The 25,612-nt window shown below is 50.2% G+C and overlaps 10 protein-coding genes across 10 annotated transcripts; 4 read left to right on the top strand and 6 right to left on the bottom strand.

Moving 5' to 3' along the window:
• Positions 1 to 797: 797 nt before the first annotated feature.
• BKA67DRAFT_659000 (Isochorismatase-like protein) lies at positions 798 to 1,738 on the bottom strand (the record flags this gene model as incomplete). Its single annotated transcript, XM_046107378.1, has 4 exons — positions 798 to 877; positions 932 to 1,414; positions 1,465 to 1,624; positions 1,679 to 1,738. The coding sequence occupies 4 exons, from the start codon at positions 1,736 to 1,738 to the stop codon at positions 798 to 800; spliced, it is 783 nt and encodes a 260-aa protein (XP_045958989.1).
• Positions 1,739 to 2,418: 680 nt separating this feature from the next.
• On the top strand, positions 2,419 to 5,002 carry BKA67DRAFT_287975 (uncharacterized protein). Its single transcript, XM_046095991.1, has 3 exons — positions 2,419 to 2,622; positions 2,711 to 3,036; positions 3,101 to 5,002. The coding sequence occupies exons 1-3, from the start codon at positions 2,574 to 2,576 to the stop codon at positions 4,661 to 4,663; spliced, it is 1,938 nt and encodes a 645-aa protein (XP_045958988.1). The 5' UTR covers positions 2,419 to 2,573; the 3' UTR covers positions 4,664 to 5,002.
• Positions 5,003 to 5,148: 146 nt separating this feature from the next.
• BKA67DRAFT_517001 (putative 40S ribosomal protein S20) lies at positions 5,149 to 5,647 on the bottom strand (the record flags this gene model as incomplete). Its single annotated transcript, XM_046097868.1, has 3 exons — positions 5,149 to 5,266; positions 5,341 to 5,423; positions 5,492 to 5,647. 3 exons carry the CDS (start codon positions 5,645 to 5,647, stop codon positions 5,149 to 5,151), a joined length of 357 nt encoding a protein of 118 aa, XP_045958987.1.
• A 522-nt stretch (positions 5,648 to 6,169) lies between these two features.
• Positions 6,170 to 8,222, top strand: BKA67DRAFT_536020 (uncharacterized protein; the record flags this gene model as incomplete). The annotated part of the gene is made up of 2 exons (XM_046100094.1): positions 6,170 to 7,338; positions 7,388 to 8,222. The coding sequence occupies 2 exons, from the start codon at positions 6,170 to 6,172 to the stop codon at positions 8,220 to 8,222; spliced, it is 2,004 nt and encodes a 667-aa protein (XP_045958986.1).
• A 331-nt stretch (positions 8,223 to 8,553) lies between these two features.
• On the bottom strand, positions 8,554 to 9,846 carry BKA67DRAFT_517242 (glycoside hydrolase superfamily; the record flags this gene model as incomplete). The annotated part of the gene is made up of 1 exon (XM_046097885.1): positions 8,554 to 9,846. The coding sequence occupies one exon, from the start codon at positions 9,844 to 9,846 to the stop codon at positions 8,554 to 8,556; it is 1,293 nt and encodes a 430-aa protein (XP_045958985.1).
• Positions 9,847 to 10,545: 699 nt separating this feature from the next.
• BKA67DRAFT_658995 (isotrichodermin C-15 hydroxylase) lies at positions 10,546 to 12,295 on the bottom strand (the record flags this gene model as incomplete). The annotated part of the gene is made up of 4 exons (XM_046107377.1): positions 10,546 to 11,230; positions 11,281 to 11,513; positions 11,564 to 12,163; positions 12,236 to 12,295. The coding sequence occupies 4 exons, from the start codon at positions 12,293 to 12,295 to the stop codon at positions 10,546 to 10,548; spliced, it is 1,578 nt and encodes a 525-aa protein (XP_045958984.1).
• Positions 12,296 to 15,888: 3,593 nt separating this feature from the next.
• Positions 15,889 to 17,037, bottom strand: BKA67DRAFT_536017 (uncharacterized protein; the record flags this gene model as incomplete). Its single annotated transcript, XM_046100093.1, has 1 exon — positions 15,889 to 17,037. One exon carries the CDS (start codon positions 17,035 to 17,037, stop codon positions 15,889 to 15,891), a length of 1,149 nt encoding a protein of 382 aa, XP_045958983.1.
• Positions 17,038 to 18,843: 1,806 nt separating this feature from the next.
• Positions 18,844 to 21,020, top strand: BKA67DRAFT_691693 (beta-lactamase/transpeptidase-like protein). The gene is made up of 4 exons (XM_046109181.1): positions 18,844 to 19,442; positions 19,489 to 19,608; positions 19,659 to 19,914; positions 19,968 to 21,020. Exons 1-4 carry the CDS (start codon positions 18,902 to 18,904, stop codon positions 20,857 to 20,859), a joined length of 1,809 nt encoding a protein of 602 aa, XP_045958982.1. The 5' UTR covers positions 18,844 to 18,901; the 3' UTR covers positions 20,860 to 21,020.
• Positions 21,021 to 21,359: 339 nt separating this feature from the next.
• Positions 21,360 to 22,388, bottom strand: BKA67DRAFT_566076 (putative TrkA-N domain dehydrogenase). Its single transcript, XM_046102851.1, has one exon. It carries the CDS (start codon positions 22,209 to 22,211, stop codon positions 21,537 to 21,539), a length of 675 nt encoding a protein of 224 aa, XP_045958981.1. The 5' UTR covers positions 22,212 to 22,388; the 3' UTR covers positions 21,360 to 21,536.
• A 674-nt stretch (positions 22,389 to 23,062) lies between these two features.
• On the top strand, positions 23,063 to 24,595 carry BKA67DRAFT_691691 (putative salicylate hydroxylase; the record flags this gene model as incomplete). The annotated part of the gene is made up of 1 exon (XM_046109180.1): positions 23,063 to 24,595. Exon 1 carries the CDS (start codon positions 23,282 to 23,284, stop codon positions 24,593 to 24,595), a length of 1,314 nt encoding a protein of 437 aa, XP_045958980.1. The 5' UTR covers positions 23,063 to 23,281.
• Between the last annotated feature and the right edge of the window lie 1,017 nt (positions 24,596 to 25,612).

The raw sequence follows: 25,612 nt of genomic DNA, 5'->3' as shown, positions 1-25,612 counted from the left end.
ATCCCTTTCTCTGCCCTTCATGAATCCACTGATGACGTCGGTTTGCGCGTTTCGGATTCTTAACCAATCAAGGAGAATATGTACGAGCACTCGCTGGCCACGGTTTGAGGTTGCTGGGTCTAATGTCTGTCAGTTTCCCCGATCCGCTGGTGGAGCGCGCGGCTCTTTCGAAATATCATGAACATCCTGTGTTTATCATTATGCTTTGCCAAGCTAGTATCGAGATTTGACAAGGTTCTCGGTCGTGTCAGGTCATATATACTAGATCGACAATTACACAGGAGATCCCAAATATTGGTGTGACCGCTATTCCTTGCGAAGGTTTCGCAGACATCAAACAACTCGAGGCAGCTTGCACGATGGCCGAGCACCGACTGGTGTGATGACTAAAAAGTTCAAGTGCACTCACCTGTCACCTGGCGTGCTAACAACATTACTAGTATCAACTTTCAAGCTGGCCATTGCGATGGTCCAATTTTGGAGATTTTGATTGGTTCATATGTTGACCTGAGCGCATACTCTTACTCGCACAAGTGCTCAACCATGAGCGACAAAGATAGGCAATCAAACTCTCCACTACACCTCTGTTCACTCAACTCTCGAACTTTTTGTAACATTATCCGGCTATTCCCGTTTTGAAAAGAACAATTTCGACAGCAGATCCCAATTTATAAATATAACATGTGATTTTGGTAATCATTTCTGAAGATTATACCTCGTACATTTATCTTGAGGATTTCATTGCTTTGTTTGTCTCACAACAGACACCATTAATTACTAATACTCAGGTACCGTGCTCACAGTTCCCAACGTCTTCTTCCCTGAATGCCAGTTGGGTTGGCTGCTTCCCAGTCAGTCAGGTTCATGACCTGGACTCCTGTTTCTTGTCAGCGTCGTTGTTTAAACGTTTCCTGCGATCAGAACAACTCACCCCACCCTTCTAGCTCAGCGATAGTACTGGCCTTCGCCTCGTCGGAGAAAGTCTCAGTAGCGTCCTCAATCAAGACAACCTCGTAGCCCAGCTTGATGCCATCTATGGAGGTACCTCTCACACATGCATTGGTGATCAACCCAGTAATAACAATGGTCTCAATGCTATGTAGTGTCAACTCTGAATGCAGGGTGGTAAATTGGTGGTACTGGTTGTCGGCGAATGCTGAGTAGGAGTCGACTGAGTGGTTCTGAGCCTTCTTGATATAGTTGACGGGTGTGCGGAAGCCCTCCAAGTAGTGCAGGCGCGTCTGAACGCCTGTCTCGATCTCCGCGCCCCAGGTTTCCGGTACACAGTGATCCGCGTAGAGTCCTTGCGTCTCAATCTTACTAGCAGTATCCAGAAAGGTGATGTTGATGGAGTCGCCAGATTCCTTCCCTGGGTGGGCAGATGCAAAAGAGACGTGGTCAGTCGGATGCCAATCTGTCGCGAATAAGTACGATGCCTATGATTCTGATGTAACCGTTATTTACCTTGCGACGCTACAATAAATGGCCATTCGTGGTCATCCAACAATTGGTAGATCTTAGGCAAGATAGCAGGAGCTCTGGAGTTATTTAACGATCCAGTGATGAAGTCATTCTGGACATCGATGAGGACAAGAGCTGTCTTTTTGTGCACCTTACTCGAAAACTAATCATCTTGTTAGGTTATCTCATGTCTACAAAGAGTCTTGTCATAACGTACTGGCACTGCTTGAGCTAGGCCTGTTAGGGCTAATAGCAGCGCATAAGCGTTGCAAAACATACTGGCGACAAACTTCGAGTTAATTAATTTAAAAATAAAGTGTAGACTTGATTGTGATATCATATCAACGGCAGCAACCACTGTTGTTTTATATCCTCTTCCTCATTGCAATTGTGGCTTGCAGTGTTATCCGGTGCTGATTGCTTCCACGACCGCGATATGTCAATAACATGACTCCGATAATGAAGCTCTATCTGTCGGTGTGGGTATACATCGCGGCGGTTGCCGATGGCCGCTTTTGCACCATGATTATCGCCAACCACCTATTCTTATCTATTGCTGTTTTTAAATGGCGATTCTACCGAATAACAACTCCGAGGGAGGATCAGCGCGACAGCGGCCTAAGAGAGGTCTAGAGTTCGATTCCCTGAGAATGGTCGTTACATATAGCCCTTCCACTAGAGGGTCTGTGGCAATGAATATATACCCTGGGATTACCATCGTTCTATTCACGGTGGGCCCACTGTTTTTAAATGTCACGTATTTATATAATATAATAAATAAGTATTATTTAATAAATAAAATAAAAGATATAAAAGTATGATTTTATCATTTTATTATTTTCCTCTTTAATGTTTTACTAAAGTACATCAACTTTAGTCTAGTCTAGTGTCTATACTTATGAGCTGTAGTAAGCTAAGCTAGATGTAGCTAAAGCTAAGACTAATAACAAATGAAATGGGGACTGTGAAATGAAATGATTCTCCAACGTTTTTAAGCTTTGCCTTTGAATCATGCATGCGAGGCTGAAAGGCTGCAATCCAAACCTGCATAATGAGAAACGCATCTCAACCTATGTGCATCATTGTCCGAGTAACAACAATCTGAGGCCAATATGGCGCCCCTCTGCAAGTTCTACCAGCAGGGCACCTGCAGAAATGGATGTGAGTCTCACTAATCTGTGCTTCGATCTCGGTCGTATGACCATGAGACTGGCCTACAGATTCCAAGCTGACCAACCCCTCTCAACAGCCAATTGCCGTTTCGAACACCCTGGCGCCAACTCGAATCCCTTCGGCAGTGCCAACAACAACCGCTATGGTGCCTTGAGCTCTGGAGGTGGCAGCTCTGGTGGAGCCTTTGGACGCGGCTCGAGTTCTGCCGACGGAAGCAATGCCTACAAGATCACAAAGGACGCCATCAAGATTGATCTTCAAGATGAGCGCCCGTCATGGGTATTGTCGTCCTATGGCCCCGGAAGAGATGCCCCGGAACAGCTATTCGGAGGATACCCGAGGGAGCAAAGCTTTGAAGAGATAAGATTATCCGTACTATCAAGCCCAAATCCCCAGCAAGCAGTACGTCAGGGCCTGCTCTCCCTAATACCAAGTTCTTGTGTCGCTATATTAACCCAGGATCCAGCTACAAGATGTTCAAACCATGTGTGTCGAAGCCGAGAAACAGATGGATACCGCTCTGCGCAACCTAGACGGTGCCATACAATTCGTTCTTTCCGCCGAGAACAACCACCCGAATCGTCATGACATCTGTAAACAGAATACACAAGGAGGCTCGGGTGTATTTGCCGTAGGCAGTGGGGGGACGGGCTTTGGGGCGAACCCTCTGTCCGTAGGGTCATCTGCTAATCAGAACCCCTTTGGTGCCACGCAATCGAGTCCCTTCGGCGCGCCAGCAGCTGCGGCGCCTACAACGAGTGCCTTTGGGCAACCGTCGCAGATGGGCGCAAAACCCAACCCGTTCGGCGCACCCGCTTCGACAGGAGGCTCGGCTTTCGGACAGCCATCCTCCTTGGGGGCTGGTTCCGGATCTGCTTTCGGCCAGCCATCAGCCTTGGGGCAGGGATCAGCTTCAGCGTTCGGTCAGCCGTCAGCCTTGGGAGGAGCGGGTTCGGGATCAGCTTTCGGCCAACCATCATCGTTGGGAGGCGGGTCGGCGTTTGGTCAACCATCATCTTTAGGGGCCAAATCCAACCCCTTTGCAGCACCTGCCAACGCTTCATCTGGGTTTGCGGCGGCAGCTCAGCAACAGACGGGTGCCTTCGGTCAGCCATCAGCATTGGGCGCAAAACCAAATCCCTTCGGGACACCAGCGTCCACGAGTGCGTTCGGTGCGCCAGCAGCCCCTACGACGAGTGCCTTTGGACAACCATCACAGATGGGCGCAAAGCCAACCCCCTTTGGTGCGCCATCACAGCCCTCGACTTCCGGCCCGTTTGGAGCACCATCACAACCAGCTAGTTCTAGTCCCTTTGGTGCGCCGTCTCAACCTTCCAACCCAAGCCCGTTTGGAGCATCCTCACAACCGTCCCGTAACAGTCCGTTTGGGACTTCATCTCAACCCCAAAATGCGTCTCCGTTCGGAGCCCCTGCACAACCATCTGGCGCACCTGCGACGAGTCCTTTCGGCCAACCATCAGCTCAGGCAACTGCTTTCGGAACTCCTACGCCATCTAGTCCCTTCTCCTCTACAAACAATGCGCTTGCTTCCCAAGCCATGGAAACACAAGCGGCACCAGCGGCGTCGAATCCGTTCGGACAACCGGCGACGAATGGCTTTGGCGCACCTTCTAACTCACTGGCCAGTGGTGTGGGTGGGCTTGGTGGGCAATCGGCCGCTTCGGCTGCACCACAAGGGGCGAACTCACCCTACCAGCCTGGAAGCATGAAGCAGCACCCACCTCTCGATTCCTACGTCGCAAAGATGGGCACACGAATCATTCGATTTAAGAACATGCCTGTCTCATACAAAAACGACAAGCCCGGAGTGCAAACCAGAAGCGGCTGGACCAAGATATGGTTTCCGAACGGACCACCCACCTACTATTCTCTCACCGAGCCAGAGGATAAGAGCGCTTATACAGATGCGGTCCATAAGGTTTATGAGGAAAGCAGCAGAACCGGCAGGTTCCCGGATTTGATGCCAGAGGTGCCGCCGATGCGAGAGGACTGTGTATGGGATTTCTGATTGGGAGACATAATTCTACCGACTATGACCGAAATTGGGCATTCTTTATTGACATAGACTTGTGATCCGGACTTGCATTAGCGACGGCGTTTAGGGGAGAACGACTATCATGGGCCGGACTAAGAGCTGGCACGTATCATTATATTCACTCAGAATCAGACGACGGTGTCATTTGTGCGAGTTCAGCTTTACATCATGGTCATGGAGGTTCGTGAGAGCACATCTTCATTCGGCTGGATAAGCGACCGTCCTTATTATATCGAGGTAGAACATGCACGTTGTTAAATCACCATTAAAGCAAACGTGTCTAGGATATGTTGTGTGTGTGTGTGTGATCAACAGTTTTTGATTTGCTCCAGATACGAATGGACCTGGGCAGATTTCTTTCAGGAAACCCGCCACGCAGTGATCTAAATGTCCACCAGCTTTCTTTATATTGTGCCTGCTTCGTTCCCACGCCGATGGTTTTAGCCACTAGCTAGCATTTAAGCAGCAATGGTAACCTCGACCTCGACACCGGCCTCGATGTTGACGATGATCTGCTTGACGATCTCGGTAGGGGCCTGGAGATCCAGGATGCGCTTGTGGATGCGGAGCTCGAACCTTTTTTCGTGGGGGTCGCAAAGTCAGTATTGACAGGAACGCTCGTGTGTTCCGGAAACCGAGTGGTAACTCACATGTCCCAGGTCTTGGAACCCTCACCGCAAGGAGTCTTACGGGTGGTGACCTTGAGGGTCTTGGTGGGGAGACGGACGGGGCCCTACTTCTGTCAGTCGTGTCCACGGAGACGGCGTGGGCGTTCCCTCGGGAAGCAGCGCGGAGACTCACCTTGACGCGGAGGTCCTTGGTCTTGGCACGCTCGAGGAGCTCAGTGCAGACCTTCTCGAGGGCCTGGACCTTGCGAGAGGTGAGGGTGATTCTGATGCGGTGGGTCTTGGCCTCGGGGGCGTCAGCGCCCTTGTCGCCCTTCTGGTAAGAAGACATGTTTGCGAGTAGGTGGGTTTGGGTGGGTTGATGTGGTGAGAGAAGCTGACTTCACGACTCGAACTGTACGTTACGGCAAAGTGATGAAGTTGCGGAATGGAAAGTGTGAGAGAGGGAGGTTGTGAAGTCGCAAAGGAGGCTATCGCGAAACTTTTCGAAGCGCACCCCCTCCCCACATTCTTTCGCTAGCCCCCAGTCCCAGACGCAAAAAATAGCCACAGGTTTTGTGCGCCGAGCTTCTTCGTCTTATCGATAACGGGATGATTAAGAATGAGCCACCCGTGGCCCCTTCCTGGTTTGGGCAGGGGACGGAGTATTGTGGGTCCTTTATGGAGCTCAGATCTCACATCAATGACATCGTGAGAGTCATTCGGCCAGTCTTAATAACGACAAACTCAGTTTGGCGAGCCGGCTTGTAGGGAACTGAAAATTTTTTTGAGACCAATTATCATTCATTTTTTATTCTAAACCACCCAGACCTCTGTGCCTCTTCGCGCTTCCGGATCTGAGAAACAGATAGCCATGGCACCAACGCTTCCCGCGTTTGCGGCGTTTCCTGAAGCCCCATGGCGAGATCATATCGTACCGGTGGAATGGGAAGCTTGTCTCTCTTTATGGGTTTCTCTGGCCGAAGCACATTTGTCATTACCACAAGACGAATTTCGGAAGATATCTACCAAAGATGAATCGCTCAGCCAATTCTTGGTCGTGTTCACACGGGAGACCGCCCGCTCTAGTATCAGTATCTTGGGGTCATCCGAGTCGGCAGCGGTGCTTTTGAGGCATGGGTATCTTCTCACGACAAGACTTCTCAAATCTCCCGGAGCACCTTCTATACTTCTGCAGTGGGAATTTTTGTCGGATTTTAGCAGGGTCTATGGAAAGAAGAGGACATCTTCTGTGCTCGTGGACGTGTTCGAGAAGCACCCATTGCCGCTGGAAACGTCACTTCATGGGATCAAGAAATCCCTCATTCTTGCACTGGACTCGGGAATTAAGGGTGATTTACGCATACCCGAAGACCGATTGAAGCACCTGAATCATTTGATCTATACATCGCCGGACACAGCGGCTTTTATGATGGCTGGAGATGACTTCGCCGACGGCTTGGTTAGTTGCTACAAGATCATGAATCCACCGCTTCGAAAGACTATTATTGCCACGGCATATCTGTGTCTCATTGGACTGACCGAAGGCCCATCACCAAAATACTCAACCCTCATAGACCAACTTTACTCGCTCAAGGCAGCAGCCGATTCCCACAAGGTTGGTCCGACGAGTAGCAATGACTCCATGGTAGCTGAACTGGTCACTTCCACACCACTTCTCAAGCTCGTACAACATCGACTTGAATTATCCGGATCGACCACAACCCGTTTGAAGTCGGTCATCACAGGTTTGGAGAGTTACAAAAAGCCTGGTGGTAATATTCGACCCAAACGACTCGTGAAGCGAAAGATCGACAAGGGCAAAGGCGTTGTGGATGGCGAGGACTATGAAGAGATCGGAGAGTTGAGGATTCATCAAATGAGCCAGATTTCCCAAATACACGATCTATTTCCAGATCTTGGCTCCGGTTTCATCTCTAAACTTCTAGACGAATTTCGAGACGGTACGGAACAAGTTATCGCACATCTGTTGGAAGACGATTTGCCACCACATCTGGCCTCGGCAGATCGGAAACAGGAACTGTTAGTGCTCTTCCCAACTTCTATTCACAACTTTACTAACATCATATAGGTCACCTGAGAGAACTAGAAGGCGGAGGAGCAGTCTTGCGCCCAGAGCTACACCTCCCTTGCTCCCCACACGCCATAATGTCTTTGATGACGACGAACTTGACAATCTTTCCCACAACATAGATAACCTCCACTTTGGCAAAAGAAACCCTGAGAAGACGGCGGATGATATGCTCAAAGATCGATCAACAGCACCAAATAAGGCCGCAATTCTATCGGCTCTTTCCGCATTTGACGCAGATGATGATGAGCGGGACGATACTTATGATGCAGCTGATGCCGGATTCACGGTGAACGATGCACTAGCTGATGATGCGGACGATCAGAAACGGAAGGATATTCATGAAGAGACTTTGTTCAGAGCATTCAAGGCCGACCCTAAATTGCTGGGCAGAGATTCGGAGACGCGGCGGAGTAATTACCGAACGAAACTCAAACAAGACACGGGAATGACGGATGAAGCCATTGAGGGCTGGGCAGTAATGCTCAATCGTAATCCGGCGCAGTTAAAGTCTTTGGAGTTGAAGTACAGTGCAGCAGGATCTTTCACAGGCGGCCAAACAGCACTCGCACCGACATCATGGCGTGCAAGCGCCGACTCCGGCGCTGAAGAGTCTGGACAAGAAGCTGGAGGTTCTAATCGTGGTGGCTTCCGTGGTCGAGGAAGAGGTAGAGGACGTGGTGGTGGTCGTGGCGGCAGCGCAGCAGGCCCCACTGGTGAAAAGAGCACGGAGAACGCTCGCAAAAACAAAGAGGCCAACAAGTCATCACGTGCGAATCACAATCGGCGCGATGGCCGAGCGAAGAAGATGGCGCGAGCTGGGTTTCCTGGTTAGACTCGAATGCTCATAACTAGTGGAAATAAGAGTTGACGCGCCTCTGAGCGCCTACCGTCTGCTCACTATCACAACATAGCATAGACACAACAAGCCGATGGCATACAATGCGCCATCTAGATTTAATGAAAGGCCACCACTGGCCATATATTTTGTTGCAAGTAAACCAGGATAGTGTCAACTGCCGCCCTGGTCATGTCACGAATAGCTCATCATGCAGACGCTATACATATATCACTACGGTCTTCAAATATAATATGAATCATTATGAAGCATCACCGTTTCTTCTGCTAGTGTGTCTTCTTTTCTTTCTTTTTGTTCTCTTACCCTTCTAAGGCGATGCAGTCGAACCGACCAAAGCGGTAAGGTTACCCTCAATGTACTCAGGGCTGCGCCATGTCGACCAGTCATGGGTTAGCAAGCCCCACGTCTCGTCATAGTCCTGAGTTCCAGATCGGATATAGTAACTTCCAGAAAGTGCCCAAATGAACCAGCTGGTTTTCTCCTTGATCAGAAAATCCGCAATGCAGGTCGCGTACACGCTCTCCCATGTGGTTGAATCCTGGGCGAAGCCGAATTCTGTCAAAGCCACCGGGAAGACATTGACAGTGCCCTCGTCCTCGGGATGTAGTGCCTGGAAACCGTCGTCGTAGAGGCTCTGTTGCAAGCTCGTGCAGTCAGTCGCACTGTTCGCATAGTTGTGGAGTTCCAGCACCAGCTTGTCCGTGTACCCGTCGAAGTCGGACAGGGCGAACGTCTCGTTGCCGGGCGTCAAGGCCGTGCCCTGAACCACGGGCGTCAGGTACGTGTCGAAGTTCAGGCCGGACAGGAAGATCAGGACGTCGGCGTTGTTGGAGTTGATGGCCTCGGTGCCCTCCTTGCTGTACTTGTACCAGTCCTGCCAGTTGTACGAGCTGTTGGCGAGGGCCTCGTCGTCGTCCGGCGTCCGCAGCTCGTTGCGCAGTGACATGGAGACCAGCGCCGGCCAGGCCTTGCCGTGCTCCGCCATGTAGCCGAGCCCGCGCGTCCAGTTGGCGACGGAGAAGTACGTGTCGCCGAACCAGGCGTTGCCGTCCGCCGTGTTGCAGCACCACTCCCCCCGCGAGATGTGGTTGTCCAGGTGCACGTAGATCTCCTGCGCCGCGCACTCGGCCGCGATGGCGTCGTACACCTCGAGGCGTGTCGTGCCCGCGGTGAAGGACGGGTTACTAGCCAGGATCTCGCCGAGCACGGCGCTACCGTTGGAAGCGCCCAGGGCGTCCGTCAGCGCCCTCTCGATGGTCACGTCGGCCCCGCCGTTGTCGTAGATCTGGTCGATCAGCTCGATGGCGTAGGTCAGCCGGATAGAGTTCATCCCCAGGCTCTTGATCTCGGTCACGATCGTCTCGATCGACTGGAACTGCAGGCCTTCGGGGATCATCACGTCGGCCGCGCCCGGCCAGTTGGCGCCGGCGTACACCACGGTGTCGCCATTGGTGTCCTTGATGTCCCGACCGTCGGTGACCAAGGGGCCGTACGGCCACGCTGCTCGCTCGACGTGCTCCTTCGTGGGAGCTCCGAGCGCGGTGCCCAGGAGCTGGGTGCTCAAGGTGAGGACTGAGACTGCAACAGTTTGCAGCGACATGACGGCCATATTGGAGGGCTTGCGATGTTTGTGTACTAAGCTGTATCTACATTCTCCAATCCAGATTCATAGGGGCAATTCTGCCTTATATCATGTCTCTATGGCCATAATCTCCCCCAACTCGCTATCAGAGATCGCCACGGTCTTGTCTACAAAAGGACTTCCTGCAAGGGCAGCTGCGCGTATAGTAGCATTGACCCCAACTATCACCCATTGCGGGTCAAGTAGTGCTTTTTCCACTAATGATTTCCTCGGTATGGTTGGAGGAAATGAGGGTCTCGCAAGCAAAGTTTGGAGGCACTCTTTGGTTATGACAACATCGAGCATCGGCCGTGCAAGAACACGAGACCATCATACACAGCGGTTATTACGGATGCGGTATAGCGAGCTCTCCCCGCGCGCGATCCACTCTACCGGCAGATCTCCACACTTTCAAAAAAGATACCACACCCACCCCCCCAGCATTACTACAACCGAGGCCATACGAGCTTTTTGTGTTTAACATGGGCGGCTTCCTTATGCCGATGCTTGAATCTCATTGGGCCGCTTGCACCTAGATACATTCTCTTTCGGTCCGCCACGGACCGCACACATCAACAATCGAGCACAATACACTGTACTTGTAAGTAGCTACTGACGGTACGCAGTTTCCAATGAACCGAGAGCCCCCGAGCAAAAGAATCAACCTGGAACCGGTCTTTACTGTCCATTCATTACTTGGCGTTTTCTGAACTCCACCATGGGCCCGTCCTTCAGGCTTGTGAACTGGTCAATTAGCTGGAACTCTTCCACCCGCTGCCTTCCCCACTCATTACTCGGGTTACCTTCCGCCGGGTCAAAGCCGGGCGACTTCCGCAGGTCATACAGATACAAAAGTCTCGCTATGGTCGTGGACATCTCGATGTAGGCAAGACCCTTACCGATGCATCCTCGGGGTCCGATCGAGAACGGACAGAAAGCGCCGTGCGCCGTCTGCACGTCGCGCTCGCTCACGGTGCCGAGAGCCTTGTGGGAGCCAGCGACCCAGCGCTCGGGCTTGTAGACGAACGGTTCCGGGTAGTAGGCCGCATTGTGGTGGATGGTGTAGTGGGGGACGCCGACGACGGTGCCGGCGGGGATGTTCTCGCCGTCGATCGTGAGGCCGCCGGCCAGGACCTCGCGGGGCACGATGCCGCCGACAGAGGGGGACATGCGCATCGCCTCGTCGATGCAGGCGCGGAGGTAGGCGCAGCTGGTCAGAGCCGGGCCCTGGTGGATGTCCTCGACGTCGCCGAACTTGGTGCGAACCTCCTCCGTGGCCTTTTGCAGCGCAGTGGGGCTGCGCACGAGGTAGAAGAGCGTCGCGGCCATTGCCGTTGACGTCGTGTCCGAGCCTGCGATGATGCTGATATCTGGTCAATTCCCTGACTACAAGTGGCTATTTCTGTAACTTACAGCAAGTTCGATTCTCCCCAAAGCTCAGGTGTGGTGAAGCCCTGGCCCGTTTCAGGGTCTCTGGCCTTTAGCAAGTGATAAAAGAAGTCCCTTCGGTCTGTGTCATCGCCCAGCTTGGTGCGCTCGGTCAATTGCGACTTGCTGTACGCCATATACTTGGCACGACCGGCTGCGATCCTGTGAAAAAGCACCTTGTCCAAGCCGAGCTTGCCGACCAGAGGCATGGTACCGCACTGTGACATGATGAGCCAACGTTCATATCATCGCAGGAACCAATACTCACAATCAAATGTCTCGTGGTCGCAAGAGAAACCAGTTCCAATGCGTACCGATTGTCTGGCCGTTCCAGCATGTGAAAGGCCTTACCGAAGCACAAATCGCCCAGGATGTCCATGGCGAGGTAATTGCACCAGTCCGCCATGTTCTTCGCCACAGTCCAGCCCTTGCCCTCCTCGCTAGCCCCAAGGCCGACCTGTTCGCAGAAGGTGCGCACATTGGCGAGGACGTAGCGCTCCATCTCCTTGATGGCGCCGTCGCTGAAGGCCTGGCTCAGGACGCGGCGCTTGCGCGCGTGCAGGTGCTTGTCCCGCGCGTTGTGCGTGTTGGGCGCCGGGTGCACGAAGGCGTCGTAGAACTCGGCCTTGCGCACGTTGGACCGGAACCCGTAGATGTCCCGTAGCGCCTCCCCGGAGTCGAACGACACGCTGTTGGGCCCGAACCGAACCACCCGCCCGTGCCGCGTGTGCTGCCGCCAGAACTCCAGGTGGCGGTCCCCCTTCCATGCGTGGTACAGCTGATGCGCGTCGGTGATCTTGGCCAGGAGGGGCCCTGGGTACTTGGAGAGTGGGTGGAAGTACAAACGATAGACTACGATCCATATGGCCTATGTACATGTGTTAGTCCCGATTGCTCTCTGATGGGGTGTTGTCGACGCAGCAAACAACAACGTTCTTACATATGCAGTGCTTAGTCCCACAAAGCCTAGTAGGGCTGTTGTGACATTGATTTCGGTCATATTTCAAGGTCTCTTATCGCATAAGCGACTCCAATTATACAGCTTTTACTTTTCTTCTCTTTCTTCAGATGGCGATAATTGGTGAAATTTCCTTTTTCTTTCTGGAATGTGAGACAAGATGGACCGTTTTCCGCTATAGCGACAAAATGGTGTCTCAGTCTCAATCACACCCTCCTCTATCAGTAATCCCTCTGACATATTTCCAGCTCTTTATGACACAAAACCCATTCGGCTCGTCGCGGATGCCATGAGCTACTTTCCCCATCCGGCGATACCCAAGTCGTGCTGTCGGTTAGCCGCGGGGGCGGAAAGACGCTGAAGCTTATGTCCTCTAGCACCCAATGTGAATTCCGCGATATGTCAGACGAGATGGCTATTCTATTTTGTATGACGGGTACATAAACGCTGTGGAAATCTAAATTCTTTTTTTTAGCTTGACCTTTGACTGCCCCAAGATGCTGGTATCAATATCTCTGCCGGCAGCGGCCAAGATGTGTTTCTTCTTCTTGTTGTTTCTTTCTCCTTTCATTCAATTACCACGTATTTATCCGTCGTTTCTGGGAATCGGACTGTGAAGGTTATGCTCGGGTACGGTGGGAAATGCCGAGTTTGGGGAAATGGGGCACTGGAATGGAGAAGGTTTGGGGTAAACAGTGGATCGGCTGCTGATGTTTAACGTCCCCCGCCACGAGCATACAGTGGGAACCGTTCTCTTAGGTACATACAGTACGTAGTGTGGGCAGCTGCAATAGACACACTTAACTCAAGGTGGTCGCTCTGCTGTGGTGCTGATACTTTTCCCATACGCCATGACTGCACCGATATAATAAGGCATTCTTTGGAAGACACCAGTCGATAGTCCTGCTGCGGCCCCCAGGATCTCGGTGACGGAATACCACTCGAATTGCAATGCTCTTTCGATACTGCAAGACAGCGGGAGACCCAAACTCCTTCAATAAGTCGCATTTGTATTGCGAAAGCACGCGGCGTTCTTCGCCATGGCTACAGCTCATTGGGTATCAATGACAATGCTCAGCCTCAGCGGCTTCAGGCGGGGGGTCTTATCCCAGGTTCCCCACTCAGCCTGGTCCAAATTCGATATTGTTTGCATCCGTTGAGAACAGCATCACGCGAATACTTGCAGCTTCTTGTGATGATTACAACAAGAACAAATTTCGCAAGGACCTAATTCTCAACAACATGCGCTTGCTACACGTTCGCGGTCGTGTGATCCGTGAATTCAGCGATCGGGTGCGGCCCTTTGCCATTTCATCGCACACATGACTGAAGGCGAAGTGAGTTCTCATGATTTTTCCAACTAAAACAAACCCCAACCCCCCTTATGACCATTATTCTGCTCGTTCCCCGGCTTTCTAAAGATCAATGGGTGTTGGAACGAGGCTCGTCGCAACGAACGTGAGTGGCTATGAATTGAATCTGGCTGCGTTGATAAGAGAAACCACAATGGACTGTCAGAAGCCATCAACTCCATGTACTTATGGTACAAACGTGCCTGGATATGTTGATTACACTTGTTTGGTGTTCGATCGGAAGGTGAACTATAGTCACAAGAAACATACGAATGAAGCTCTGTCGAGAAACAGATGCCTCACACGTGATTAGACACTACAAGAAAAACAGAAGAAAAAAAGAAGATAGTGTGGATGTTTGTCGTCGCTCAAACTCCTGTTCTAGAAGAGTGGCGAATAGTGTTCCCAAACAACTTTGTCATAAGCACTTTTGGGTAAATTACGCAGAGAGACCAGGTGTTCTGTCAAGATAAATCCGTGACAGAAGCGGTATAGACAGCAAAGTGTCGCGGTAGGTATAAGCGTCACAAGGGGTATGTGCCGTACAGGTCTCTGTCTGGGCTTATATTCCCAAGCCATTCAAGCGGGACGCCGATTGAAAATCTCGAAAACCAAGCGCTGTTTGTCTGGGACGTCCTTAACATGGATTTGCAACCATATGCTACTGAAAGTGTTGGGAATCTTTCTAGATCTCACGAGAACTTTCGACCTGCGGTGGCCTCGTTAGAGACGGCAACTTATGGAATAAGACATGGCTGTGTTTAGCTCTGCAAGATAGATTTACTTTTTAAATACCGATTCTGGTCGATGAATGCCGCTACGTCGTTTAAAACTTACTTGACGCCTGTACTGGGACAGACTGCAATAACATACCTCTGCCCCGACTATCCCAAAGCACAATACACATGAGGGTCCCCTTGAGCTACTTGGATAAGCTCCCTGTCATGTTTTCTAGCCGACCCTAAGCGCAATAATTTCACGTGTTACGAAGTTTGGACTATTATACAGTATTCCTTTCCAGAAATGTTCCTATATGTTTTGATATCTTACTCTTTACATCCATAGGCTGAGAATTTTGGATAGTGCATGCATATTGTGTCATCCAGAGTCGCTCTGTTCCAGTGTGAGTGCATCTTTGATATCTTACATACATATGATAAAGGTTCTTGGAGAGAGATAAAAGAAGGTCGTGGTTAGATGACCTTCTACTTCGGATACACTGCCATGGATCCTTGTCTACCAAGACGTTACATGACCGCCGAGCTTACCTCAATCTACGAGTCCAGATTCCCACTTCCTCGACGATTCGAGGCACTAGTGACAGCACACTTCAGCCAGATCCTGCGGCTGCCGATCGTTCTTGAGCTATACGAGAATTATTAGTCCTAGCCAATAGATTTAAGTCCTGGTATTTGAATACCCACGAGCAGCATCGAGCTGGTGTATTAGCCTTGATCCTGTCGGGAGTCTAGAGCTCTAACGACCCTATTTTGACCACCAATGATAGTCAGCCTTTGAATGAAGACGAAGCCACCGACGTTTCCCTTTGCTTAGGCTGTTAACAATGTAATAAGCCAACCACTTGGATTTAGTGGATCTCCAGATTCAGACTCCGAGGTTTGACGGAACTCCAAGCTGTTGACTCCAAAGGTGCAAAAGCCCTGAAAGCAAAATACAAGGCGTAAAGGTTGGGAACGCAGAAGTCGTAAAAAACGATAACTCATAATATGTCCACCCTATCCATTTATTATTTCAACCTCATATATCACAGTAATGAAAGCGATAAATCTGAATGTTTCGTTACAACTGTTGCATAAGCCGAGCACTCAATGACCTTTGCTGTCATATAGTCGCAAGCATGGAATTGGGCCCGAAAATTTCTGTGAACCACAAATACTCAACACGTTTCTTTAGAAGTGTAAAACGTCAAACGCCATCAACAGATGATCGGACCGATCTTCGGCTGGCACAATGATTTTGACGGACTCAGGTTATAACCGTCTTCCCGTATGGCTCAACTAGTATCAAGAACCGTCATTTCGTAATTCATCGCGCACTACGGCAAAAATCAAACTGTTAGAGCATACAATGCCGCTTTCTACGCTTGCTATAACAAGCTTGTTCGTAAAGCATAGATCTTGGCCTGACAGGCTGTCCATCACAGCCCTTCCACAACCATTATGGTGTTGCTATCCCGTGGTTAAATTATCGAGGACCAAATTATTAAGCAACTTCTTCAACACGCACATTCCAGACTGAACAGAGTGCTAACCGTTGCAAGGGTTATGAGCCCGCAATTACGCCTTCCGCTACTGAACCCTGTCTTGCCTTTTCCTTTCTCATTTCTTCATGAGCCTGCTCGCCAGCCCCTGCAATCTCTGTGGCTTGCTGTCTTTGTTTTTTGAGCTCATACTGCTTGAGCGCGCCCGTTTTCGACGGCTCCTCCTGTGCTTCCATTCTTTTTCTCTCCTCGTAATGTTTTAACATGGTGTAGATGGTACCCAGCGGCCAGGACTGTGCCACTGGACGAAGGCCTGACGGGAAAACATCTGACTCGCTGCTGAGCTCTTCGCAGAGTTGATTCAGCGTGATGACCTGCTTCCAGGGGACTAATCGGTCGCCAATGAGGAAGGCAGGATAGCGGGCCATAGCAATCTCGTCAATGAGCCACGTTCGATGAAACAATGGCCTCTCAGTGAAATCCATGAGCGCAGCGTAGTAAGGGCCCTCAAGCCCATGCTCCCACATAAAGGCGAGCTTGTGCAGCCATGAGTGCTGTGGCGCATAATGTTCTGGGTGCAACTTCTTATCCTCCGGCTCGCCGAAATGCTCTGGGAATGCATCTTCTACTTGCTGCAGAACCTCGAGCGCGACATCGGTCAGCTCAGCTTTCGGCCCAAGCCATCCGACGACCACCTGGGCGGATCTGTAAGCCATGGCCATGTGTGACAGCTGCTGTGCTGTTTCCGAAGAGCTCCTCCGGTCAATGCAAAGCGGCGCTAGCCAGACCAATAGAGTTCCTTGGCCATGTTCAAACTGGCTCTTGGTTGAGTCCGGAAATATTGATCTGACATTTCTCATAGCTTGAACGAGCCAGTTTGGAGGCCCTTTCTTCTCCTTAGTTGGCGACCGAGATCTATCCGTCTGCGTTGGCGAACTCAGGAATACCGCTCGTATGTGTCTCAAAACCTCGCCCAACGTTGCTGGCAGCGAGACCTTCTTATGGTTGATGACGACATTCTCGGTCTCTGTTTCCGACAGCGCACATGAGATGGCCACGTACTCTACGTTGTCCGTGAGCGCCACATTGACAAGGCGACAGACCGGTGGCTGATCGATGTCATCTGCTGGTTGAAGTTCGAGTAGGCGGATTTCCGACTTGGAAGCGTCGAGCTTGCGGAAATTGATACCGCTAGCACCCTGTGATTCCATACCACCGACTCTCGACTCTCGTTACGTGCAGCATAGCAGGTTTGAGGAGAGATAGACGTAAGATTTATGACCTGTTGCCGATGAGGATGCACTTGAATATCGTTATCTTGAGACGGACTAGGCGCGCATTTGGAGCTGCGACGAACTCGAAGAGGACGCCCTCCTATTATTAATGGGCCGGCATCCCTCAACCTTGATCATTGAGTGCCTGTCATTTATTTCTTGGTGGAGAGATTCCTCCAAACTATCGGAACCAAGACCATTTTCGGAGTAGCCTCCTCCCACTGGACTGGGTCATCCCCAGGATCGCAGCGGAGATCTCCATTTCCAGAGCCTTTATTCGACTTCAGCTGAGGTCCACATATGCACGCCTGGGCTGCGCGCTAGCAGGCGAGGAGATTAGCGAGCCATGCTTTTCCACACTGGCGGAAATATCAGCGCGCTGGCTGGCAGGGAGGGGAACTTTCCGCCTGTTGGTTGGGTGCTAAATACCCAGCGTGATGCGAAAGAAGCAGCGAGATGCAGGACATTCGTCGAACAAAAGACAGAATGACGTTGCAGGGCTCAGCGTGCGTGGTTCAGCAGCCGCGCTGCATAGAGACCAAGGAAACTGAAGCATTGATCATTTTGTTGCCTTGCAGCCACAATTCCGGACAAAGTGTAGTATTCTCAACCTTATGTTTTTCTGCGAGACATCCGTTGCTCCATGTGGATCTCATTGTCCCCCCCCTCCCTGGTCGAGGCTCGCGAGCTAAGTCTCTCGCCCGAGAAGAGTCTTCGACGTGGTAATGGTGATGTACTTCTGCCGAGCAAATCTTCATCGAAATTTCCGGATGCGTTTCAGCTGGTGTTGGGAAAGCTGACAAACTGATATGCCAACCGCGTACGTGCACCTTTATCATGCGGCCGGTCCAGGAGGGTGACGTGCATTGATCCGCATTTTTTTTTTGAGTTCACACTAATTCAACACCCACGATATCCTCTATCGTGGTCGTGTCAAATGCCGTGTGCTAGATCTTAAAGGGATAAAGAGGAAGCCACCTCCTCGGGAAGACGGTTGATCGCGACAGGGGCTTTGACTCGGAAGTGATATGTGACTGAATGATAGGTCAAAGGAGAAATGACACCAATGACGCTGGTCTTCTCCTCGCCGACTTTGGGGCTCTTATGATGCGGAACAAGGCCGCACTCGTTCAGGAGCCAATAATCGCTACTCTAGCAAAAGCGCAAACAACTGCAAGATTATGCAAGATACAGCCGTAGAGTGTTAGAGTGTAGGAGTCCGGCTTCAAAGCTTGCCACTGAATGGTTGAAGAGCGGCAGTGCAATTGACCAACAAGAGCTTGTCCTCGCTCGCAGCTTTAAAATGACAAACACCACTATCTATGTTGTCCAGTAGCAACCAAAATATCTCGACCACAGCATGTTCATGACTACAACACCACAACCCTGAGGTATAATACAGTCCGGAGTGCACTCCGTAACACCGCACATCCCGTTGATTAGAAGTCTGTGAAGTTCCTATGTGCTCCATACGGCTGCGGCTGCGAAACAATTCAATTCTTGGGGAAGAACGGTGTCGAGCCGATGACAAACCCGCTGAAATCCGCTGTAACGAGGTTCGCGTAGTGATCCTGATACGGCAGGTATTCATATGCGACTAGGCACGCTTTGGGAAAGGTCTTATGCATGATTACTCAATTCGTGCGACTAGTTGCAGGTTTCTGGCCCAACTCCGAACTCCGATGAGACTGACGTGCCATCGTTGCATAGTCCTGATGTTAATATAAGCACGCATTCTACATTCACCGACATATTAGAGTAAGGTGAGGTAGACACCCTCACGTCATAAACACTGAAAGAAATGGCACGAACCCGAAATGTCGGATCATTGTTCGTACAATATGCATTCCTCGTCTCTGGTATCTTGAAAGGTGCTTCGGCGGCTCTAGATGGCTTGTGCCCGCCATTGGGAGCAGTGTTGCCAGCACCAAAGGCGCCCAGCTCCAGCTTGCATGTGCAAACCGCAGCAGCATTTCTCAAGGAAGCATTACAGAATGCTACTGCTTCAATTAATGGCTCCGCAATATCGTTTGGCATCCAGTCAATCCATGAGGCCAAACCTATAGTTGAGTTTCACTATACTCCACCGGAATCTGGGGCAAATGGAGTAAAAGAAGTGAATTCGAACACTGTTTATCGATTAGCAAGCACATCGAAACTATTTCCTGTTCTTGCCCTCCTAAGGACGGAGGGCATGGATTTGAGCGACACAATCACCAAGTGGCTGCCCGAGCTTCGAGGTTTGAACAAGCAGGCTCGTAAGCCGAATCCAATCTGGACCGTGGATTGGGATGAAATTACCCTTGGAGCACTGGCGTCTCATCTCGGCGCGCCATCAGACCGTAGGTGGCCCCGGTCGTATGGGTGAAGGCTGCTAAATGGAAATAGTGGTACTCGACATAAGCACAGATTCTGATGGGAACTGGACAGGTCTTGGTTTCCCAGAGCTTCCAAACTCGTTACAGCTAAACTGCTCATTAAAGGGAGAGCCAGCGTGTCCTGAGACGTGTAAGTTAGGACATCGAAGCGATGAAAAGAAGCGTGCTAAAATGAGATAGTGTTTTGGGACCTTTTCGGTCAACGACCACCTGTCTATGCTCCCTTCAAAGTTCCAGTATACTCTAATATTGCTTTTGCACTTATAAGCTGGGCTGTAGAGGTGGCAGCAAATGTCACGTTCTCCGAATACGTTCGTGAAACTATCTGGAAGCCGACTGGGATGCTCCACACATTCGCAAGCCAACCGAATGACAGTCTCGGAGCCATTCCCACTGATGATACCTGGTGGAAGGCTACCGTGGGTCTTGAGAAGGCGTGAGTACGACACTTGATCGTTGAATCCCATCGACGACTGCTGATACTAGTAGTGCTGGTGACTATTACTCGAGTACTTCAGATATGCTTGCGTTTGGCATTTCCATCTTGAAAAACGAACAACTTTCGCCAGTAAACACACGTCGCTGGCTGAAGCCAGTCTCTTCGACGTCAGCCTCTAATCTTTTGCTTGGCACACCCTGGGAAATCTATAGATTCACTAATGAAACGAAGGGTGGCCGGCTGATTGAGCTGTACACGAAGATGGGTAATCTCTTTCATTACAACTCAAACTTTGTCCTCATACCAGACTACGACATTGTGCTTCAGGTGTTGACCGCCGGCCCCGAAACATCTGGAGGGACCGTGCTGGGTATCACGACAGCTGCGCTCAGGACGCTTTTACCGGCACTGGAAGAAGCGGGCAAGGAAGAGACAAGATTGTCCCATACGGGTACATACAGCGATCCCGTTTCTAACTCTTCCATAACTTTATCCTTAGATGACGAAGAGCCGGGCATTCGAGTATCCGATTGGACAGTTCGCGGTGTTGATGTGCTTGAAACGTGGCCAACAATCGGCACCGCATTCATTGGTGGCCCGCCTGAACAAGACATGGTGAGAGTGAGGTTGTACCCCACCGGGCTAGAAACGGAGAAACACGACTCCTGGAGGGGAGTCTTTACTTTCGGGACCCCCGAAGAATTGGAATTTGCAGATTCGCTTTTCATGTGGCCCATGGCTACGTGTAATACTTGGGCCCAAATGGACAGGGTCCAGTACGGTCTTCAGTCGCAAGATCATTTCATATTCACCATGGACAAGGGAGAAGCTGGAAAAATTGCAACCTCGATAGAGCTTCCTGCGTACCGGGTAACATTACAAAGACAATCGTCCGCGGTTCAGCCCGAAACTGATGGGTCTCAGAGGCCTTTGACGGGCTAGTGCTACAATGCATTAAGAATCCTGCCCTCATGGACAATGGGCGGATGTCTTTCCATATTCTTCACCCTTACATAGGAGTCTCAATGAGACAGGATACGGAGATCAATTTATTATCGGCAACAGAACACTGATCGGCTCTACTCCATCTTCTTATATCCAGCTTCTTTGATATTGAACCCCATTGCCTTGATTATTTCAGGTATTGTACCCCATTCATACTTGCCTCTCATATGGGAGCTAGAACACGCCATCAGGCTAGCGTCGAAAGTGCCAAAGAAGAAGCCATGGTAGTGGATTGGATTGTGCCGCTTACTCTAACATTGGCGCTACGCACTGCTCCACCATGCATGCTTGACACTGCTAACTGTCCTCAGACAGCAAGTTCGTTCAAGCTTAGAGGCAGCAAAAAGAAAAAGAGAAGGAAAACTGCGAATGCCAATCGATCGAGGAACCTAAAAACGTCTTTAAATAACACTGAAATCACTCCAATGAGAATAGAGCGTTGTCATTGCATGTGTATTGAGTATGTCGTCTATACAAACTAGCCCCACCGACCTTTCCATTTAGTGTATCTAATTACCTGAAACATTATCCACCCATGCTTTACAAAGAAGCACCACTCATGCCAAGATCAATCTCTTCGCAAGGCTGTCAAACAAATCCGTGCCCCAGCCTATCTAGTTGCTGATGACAGGTGCTCGTCCATCGTATTTATCACCCTCCAGCGCTTCAACAACCATAAACCGAGCAACACTTTTCCTCGTAATCTTCTTGCAGCCGGCCCCCTTTCCGTCTTCGGAGTATACCTTGACCTCTGACGCTGCACCCTCAGATAACATCACGGGCCTGACCAGCACGAAGTTGACACCGGCAGCCCTTGTCTCCTCGTCCACGGCGTTGTGGTCGATCATCTGGAATTTCATGTTGGTGTACGCGAAGACGGGACGCACCAGAGCGCCGAGGCCCTCGATACTCGAGCCCGTGCCCATGGAACTGTTGATAATGATCTTGTGCGTGCCATACTTCTTCATGACGCTGATGACGTTGGCCACCGAGTCGGCCATCAGGCGCGGCGGCGTGTCCGGCGACGGTGCGGAAAAGGGCGAGTCGCTGGTACGGCGGGCGTTGAGCGCGACCACCACCGCGGTTGGTCTTGATTCCAAGGTCGCGTTGAATGCCCGGCCGATGTCGCTGGTGTTTAGGGGCGTGCCTTCAACGATGGTGAGGTTGTCCCTGGCTTCCAGGGATGCTGATGTACGCACTAAGGCAGTGACTTGATGGCCACGCCTAAGTGCTTCTTCTATGATGAGTTGGCCAGTTCGGCCGCTGCCTCCGATCATAAGGAAATGCATTTTGTAGGTATAGGATTGAGAGAAGTTGTTTTGGTGGTGGTTGTAACTAAGCTAGTTGCTGTTGTAGTATGTTGTGTATATTTAGTAGAGACAATAAGGCCGCGCTAATGTTGAAGCGATGGATAAGTATGATGAGTATGTCTGATGAGTATGTCTGATGAGTATGTCTGATGAGTAGAACGAATGATAGTAAGTCGTAAGAACGAGAGTCTTTATATGTATATCGGGATTGTATTAAACACATAAGAAATAGTAGGTTGGTAATTCAGGAAAGGAAAGCTTCCTGAGGGATTGCAAGAAGACGACTTCGGATCCGGAACTCGGCCGAGTTGCTGCGTTTTTCCAGTAGGCTTAGTAACTCGTCCGAATCGGCGGACATGACATTCGCGCGAGGCAGTGCCATGGGATTTTAGAGACCTGAGTTGCATTGTTTCAGGCACCGATCCAATCATTAGAATGATTGATGAGCTGGTTCTGGCTATACTCAATAAAGGAGAAAGTCCCTCAACTAGAGCGAGTTACATCCATTCAACAAGGTGGGACTACTTTCCGTGGCTTTTTAATTAGTAGTAATCAGCATAAGTAACTCAGAAGGACATCAAAGGATACTCACACCAATTTCTCTTGTGATGTGAATCTTGGGGTCTAATTATGAAACTAGCAGTCGATCATGGCTCGGCTACATCTACGTGTATAAATAAATCGGTCTCCGCATACATGACCTCAGCCACATCCTCAACAATAGTACAACTCGGCCGAGCGCCGGGTCCGAACACAGTCGAAGGATTAAGCTAGAGGAATCCACTCCACTTCGAGAATGGCCTCATTCGGATTTGATATTCGGATCCGGCGCTCAATGCTCCATATGCGACATCTGTTTCTTCTTATATGAATTGCACGACGTTCTTCATGTCGTTGTTGAAGTCCACTGTCCAGTTCACAATAACCCACACTAAGGAACACTCGACGCACCACCAATCAAAGAGACAACATTTTCAGGCCTCTCCCTCACTCAATTGAAGAAGATTCACATTCAACTCAGTAGTTATTCACTTACCCATAATTCCAACATGTTCTCCTCAAAAGATAATGTCGCAATTATTGGAGGTGGACTAGCAGGCATAGCCATGGCGCTCTCCCTTCATGACCTGGGTATTCCTGCTACTGTATACGAAGCGCGCAGTACCCATTCTGCCTCTAAAACTTCTAGCGGGGCTTTAATGCTCTCACCCAATGGACTCAGCATTCTAAATCGTCTAGGTGTCTACCGCCAACTGGAGGAAAAGAGCTTCGCGTTTGAGCATGTCTATTACAAAGATGCAAACGAGGATACGGTCGACAAGTATCCCCTGGGCGATGAAGAGGCGTACGGATATAAGGCCTTCCGCATTTACCGTCAAGAACTTCTCGACATTCTTTACCAAGCATGCTTCCAGCGGGGCATCCTGATCAAGTTCAACAAGAAGTTTGCTAAAGTCATTGACGAGACAGAGAGCGGCGTTACCTTCGAACTGAGCGATGGAACTATAGAGAATGCCACTCTGCTCATCGGTGCTGATGGAATTCACAGCAAAGTGAGAGAATATGTCGCTCCTGGTGTCCAAAAGAAGTTCATGGGCATGACAGCGTTGACATGGGAGACACCAACGAGTCAGCTTCGAATCCCAGAAAATAAAGATTATAAGTTCCCAATTAGCGTCCTTACACAGAACGGCGTTTTTGTCCTCGCACCTCAAAGGCCTGATGGATCGGCCATGTTGGCGGGTACGCAGTTTCCAGTTGAGGATCAGCCAAGAGAAGGATGGGAAAAGCTCATGGCCGACAAGGAAGGGCTGAAGGAGCATGCCAGAAAAAACATCGACACCTGGCCTGACATTGTTAAATCTGTGTTGGAAGATATTAACGCTGACACCATGAACATGTGGGTCTTCTACGCGGTTCCTCGACTGCAGAACTGGACCTCTGCGCGACATCACCGTGTCGTTATTCTTGGTGATGCGGCACACGCTATTCCGCCAACAACTGGAAATGGTGCTTCGCAGGCATTCGAAGACGCGATGTCCCTGGCTTTGCTACTCGCGACACTGCGAAGCACATCGGGCCTGAGATGGGACGATGGCCTGAAGTTCTGGCAGAAAATGCGGCAGGATCGCATTGATAAACTTCTTAGCCTTACTAAGCAACTTAACAATAAACGCTTACCACTTGAAAAGCAAAAGCTGCTCGCCAAGGACGAAGTTTGGGTAGACAAGTCGTTGGAAGATCCCAAGCAGATGGCGTGGCTCTACGTACCAGAAATCGAGCAGCAGATAAAGGCATGGGCAGACGAGACATTGAAGGACACGCTGCGGGGTCTTGCTGATGACGGATACCAGCAATTATAGATATTGGCAAGTTCCTTTAGAGTTGCAGGATTAATTCTTAGAATATATTATGTAAAACACCGGAACAAACCAGTGACGAATTTGCATAGCTCCAAGACCACACATATTTGCAGCATACCTGATATTATCCATGAGACATTTACAGATTTAGTATCAACAGTGTTGGCATGAGCGGTTGAGTACGCAGAACGCACATTTTGACTGGTAAAGGACAAATAGCACAACAGAACAAAGTCAACCATTCACTTTAGCGACCCTGCCCGCCTGGCCATAGGCCCCACTACACTGAACGCTGCAGCCACTAAGACTAAGGCTCAATTGAGTTGCGCTATGGAGTATACATTTTTCAGTTTGATATCTGGGAGCTATTAGACTTGTCTGGGTGTCATCTCTAACCCGCCGAGGTAATATGACTGCCTGCAACTTTGCTTTCTCATACCCATCATTCTTGAGCGCTTCTCACCCACGCAACCCCCCCAGGACCTTTTCGATGACACAATTTCTTATCTTAACCACTATAAAAATTTAAGCAGAGTGGCTAGCATATCGTCATCTAGACTGAACGTCTTGTGGTTGTCATTGGCGGGCCTTATCCGTAGGTACTCCCCAGTCAATGTATTCAGGTTTGTTACTACCATACCAAAACCTGTCAACTTTACAGGCGCATCATTTTGTTGGTTGATCGCTGCTTCAACAAGCAAGTTAATACGGTGAACGAGTAAAGCGAAATGGCGCTGGACATGAACTGGCTGGTAATTGCCGTCTCTGAAGGTGTTGACTCATTTCGGACATGTCGATTGTTGCTCTATTGACTAGACTAGACACTTCCATGGTTGAGATATGGCCGAAGTCGCAAATATGCGTGTGTGCTCTTTGCCTGTATTTGAGATTATGGTTCATAATGAGAGAAGAGAGAATATCTTGTAAACTCAAACTGTTATTTTGTTGCTGGATTCGAAGTTCTGTAGACAATGGCTACCCCAAATGAATAGCAATAGATTGATTGTGCACAATGAT

Source organism: Truncatella angustata (assembly GCF_020726525.1).
Source record: "Truncatella angustata strain MPI-SDFR-AT-0073 chromosome Unknown BKA67scaffold_4, whole genome shotgun sequence".
NCBI classification, from domain to species: domain Eukaryota; kingdom Fungi; phylum Ascomycota; class Sordariomycetes; order Amphisphaeriales; family Sporocadaceae; genus Truncatella; species Truncatella angustata.
This window is presented reverse-complemented; position numbering and strand designations above follow the sequence as displayed.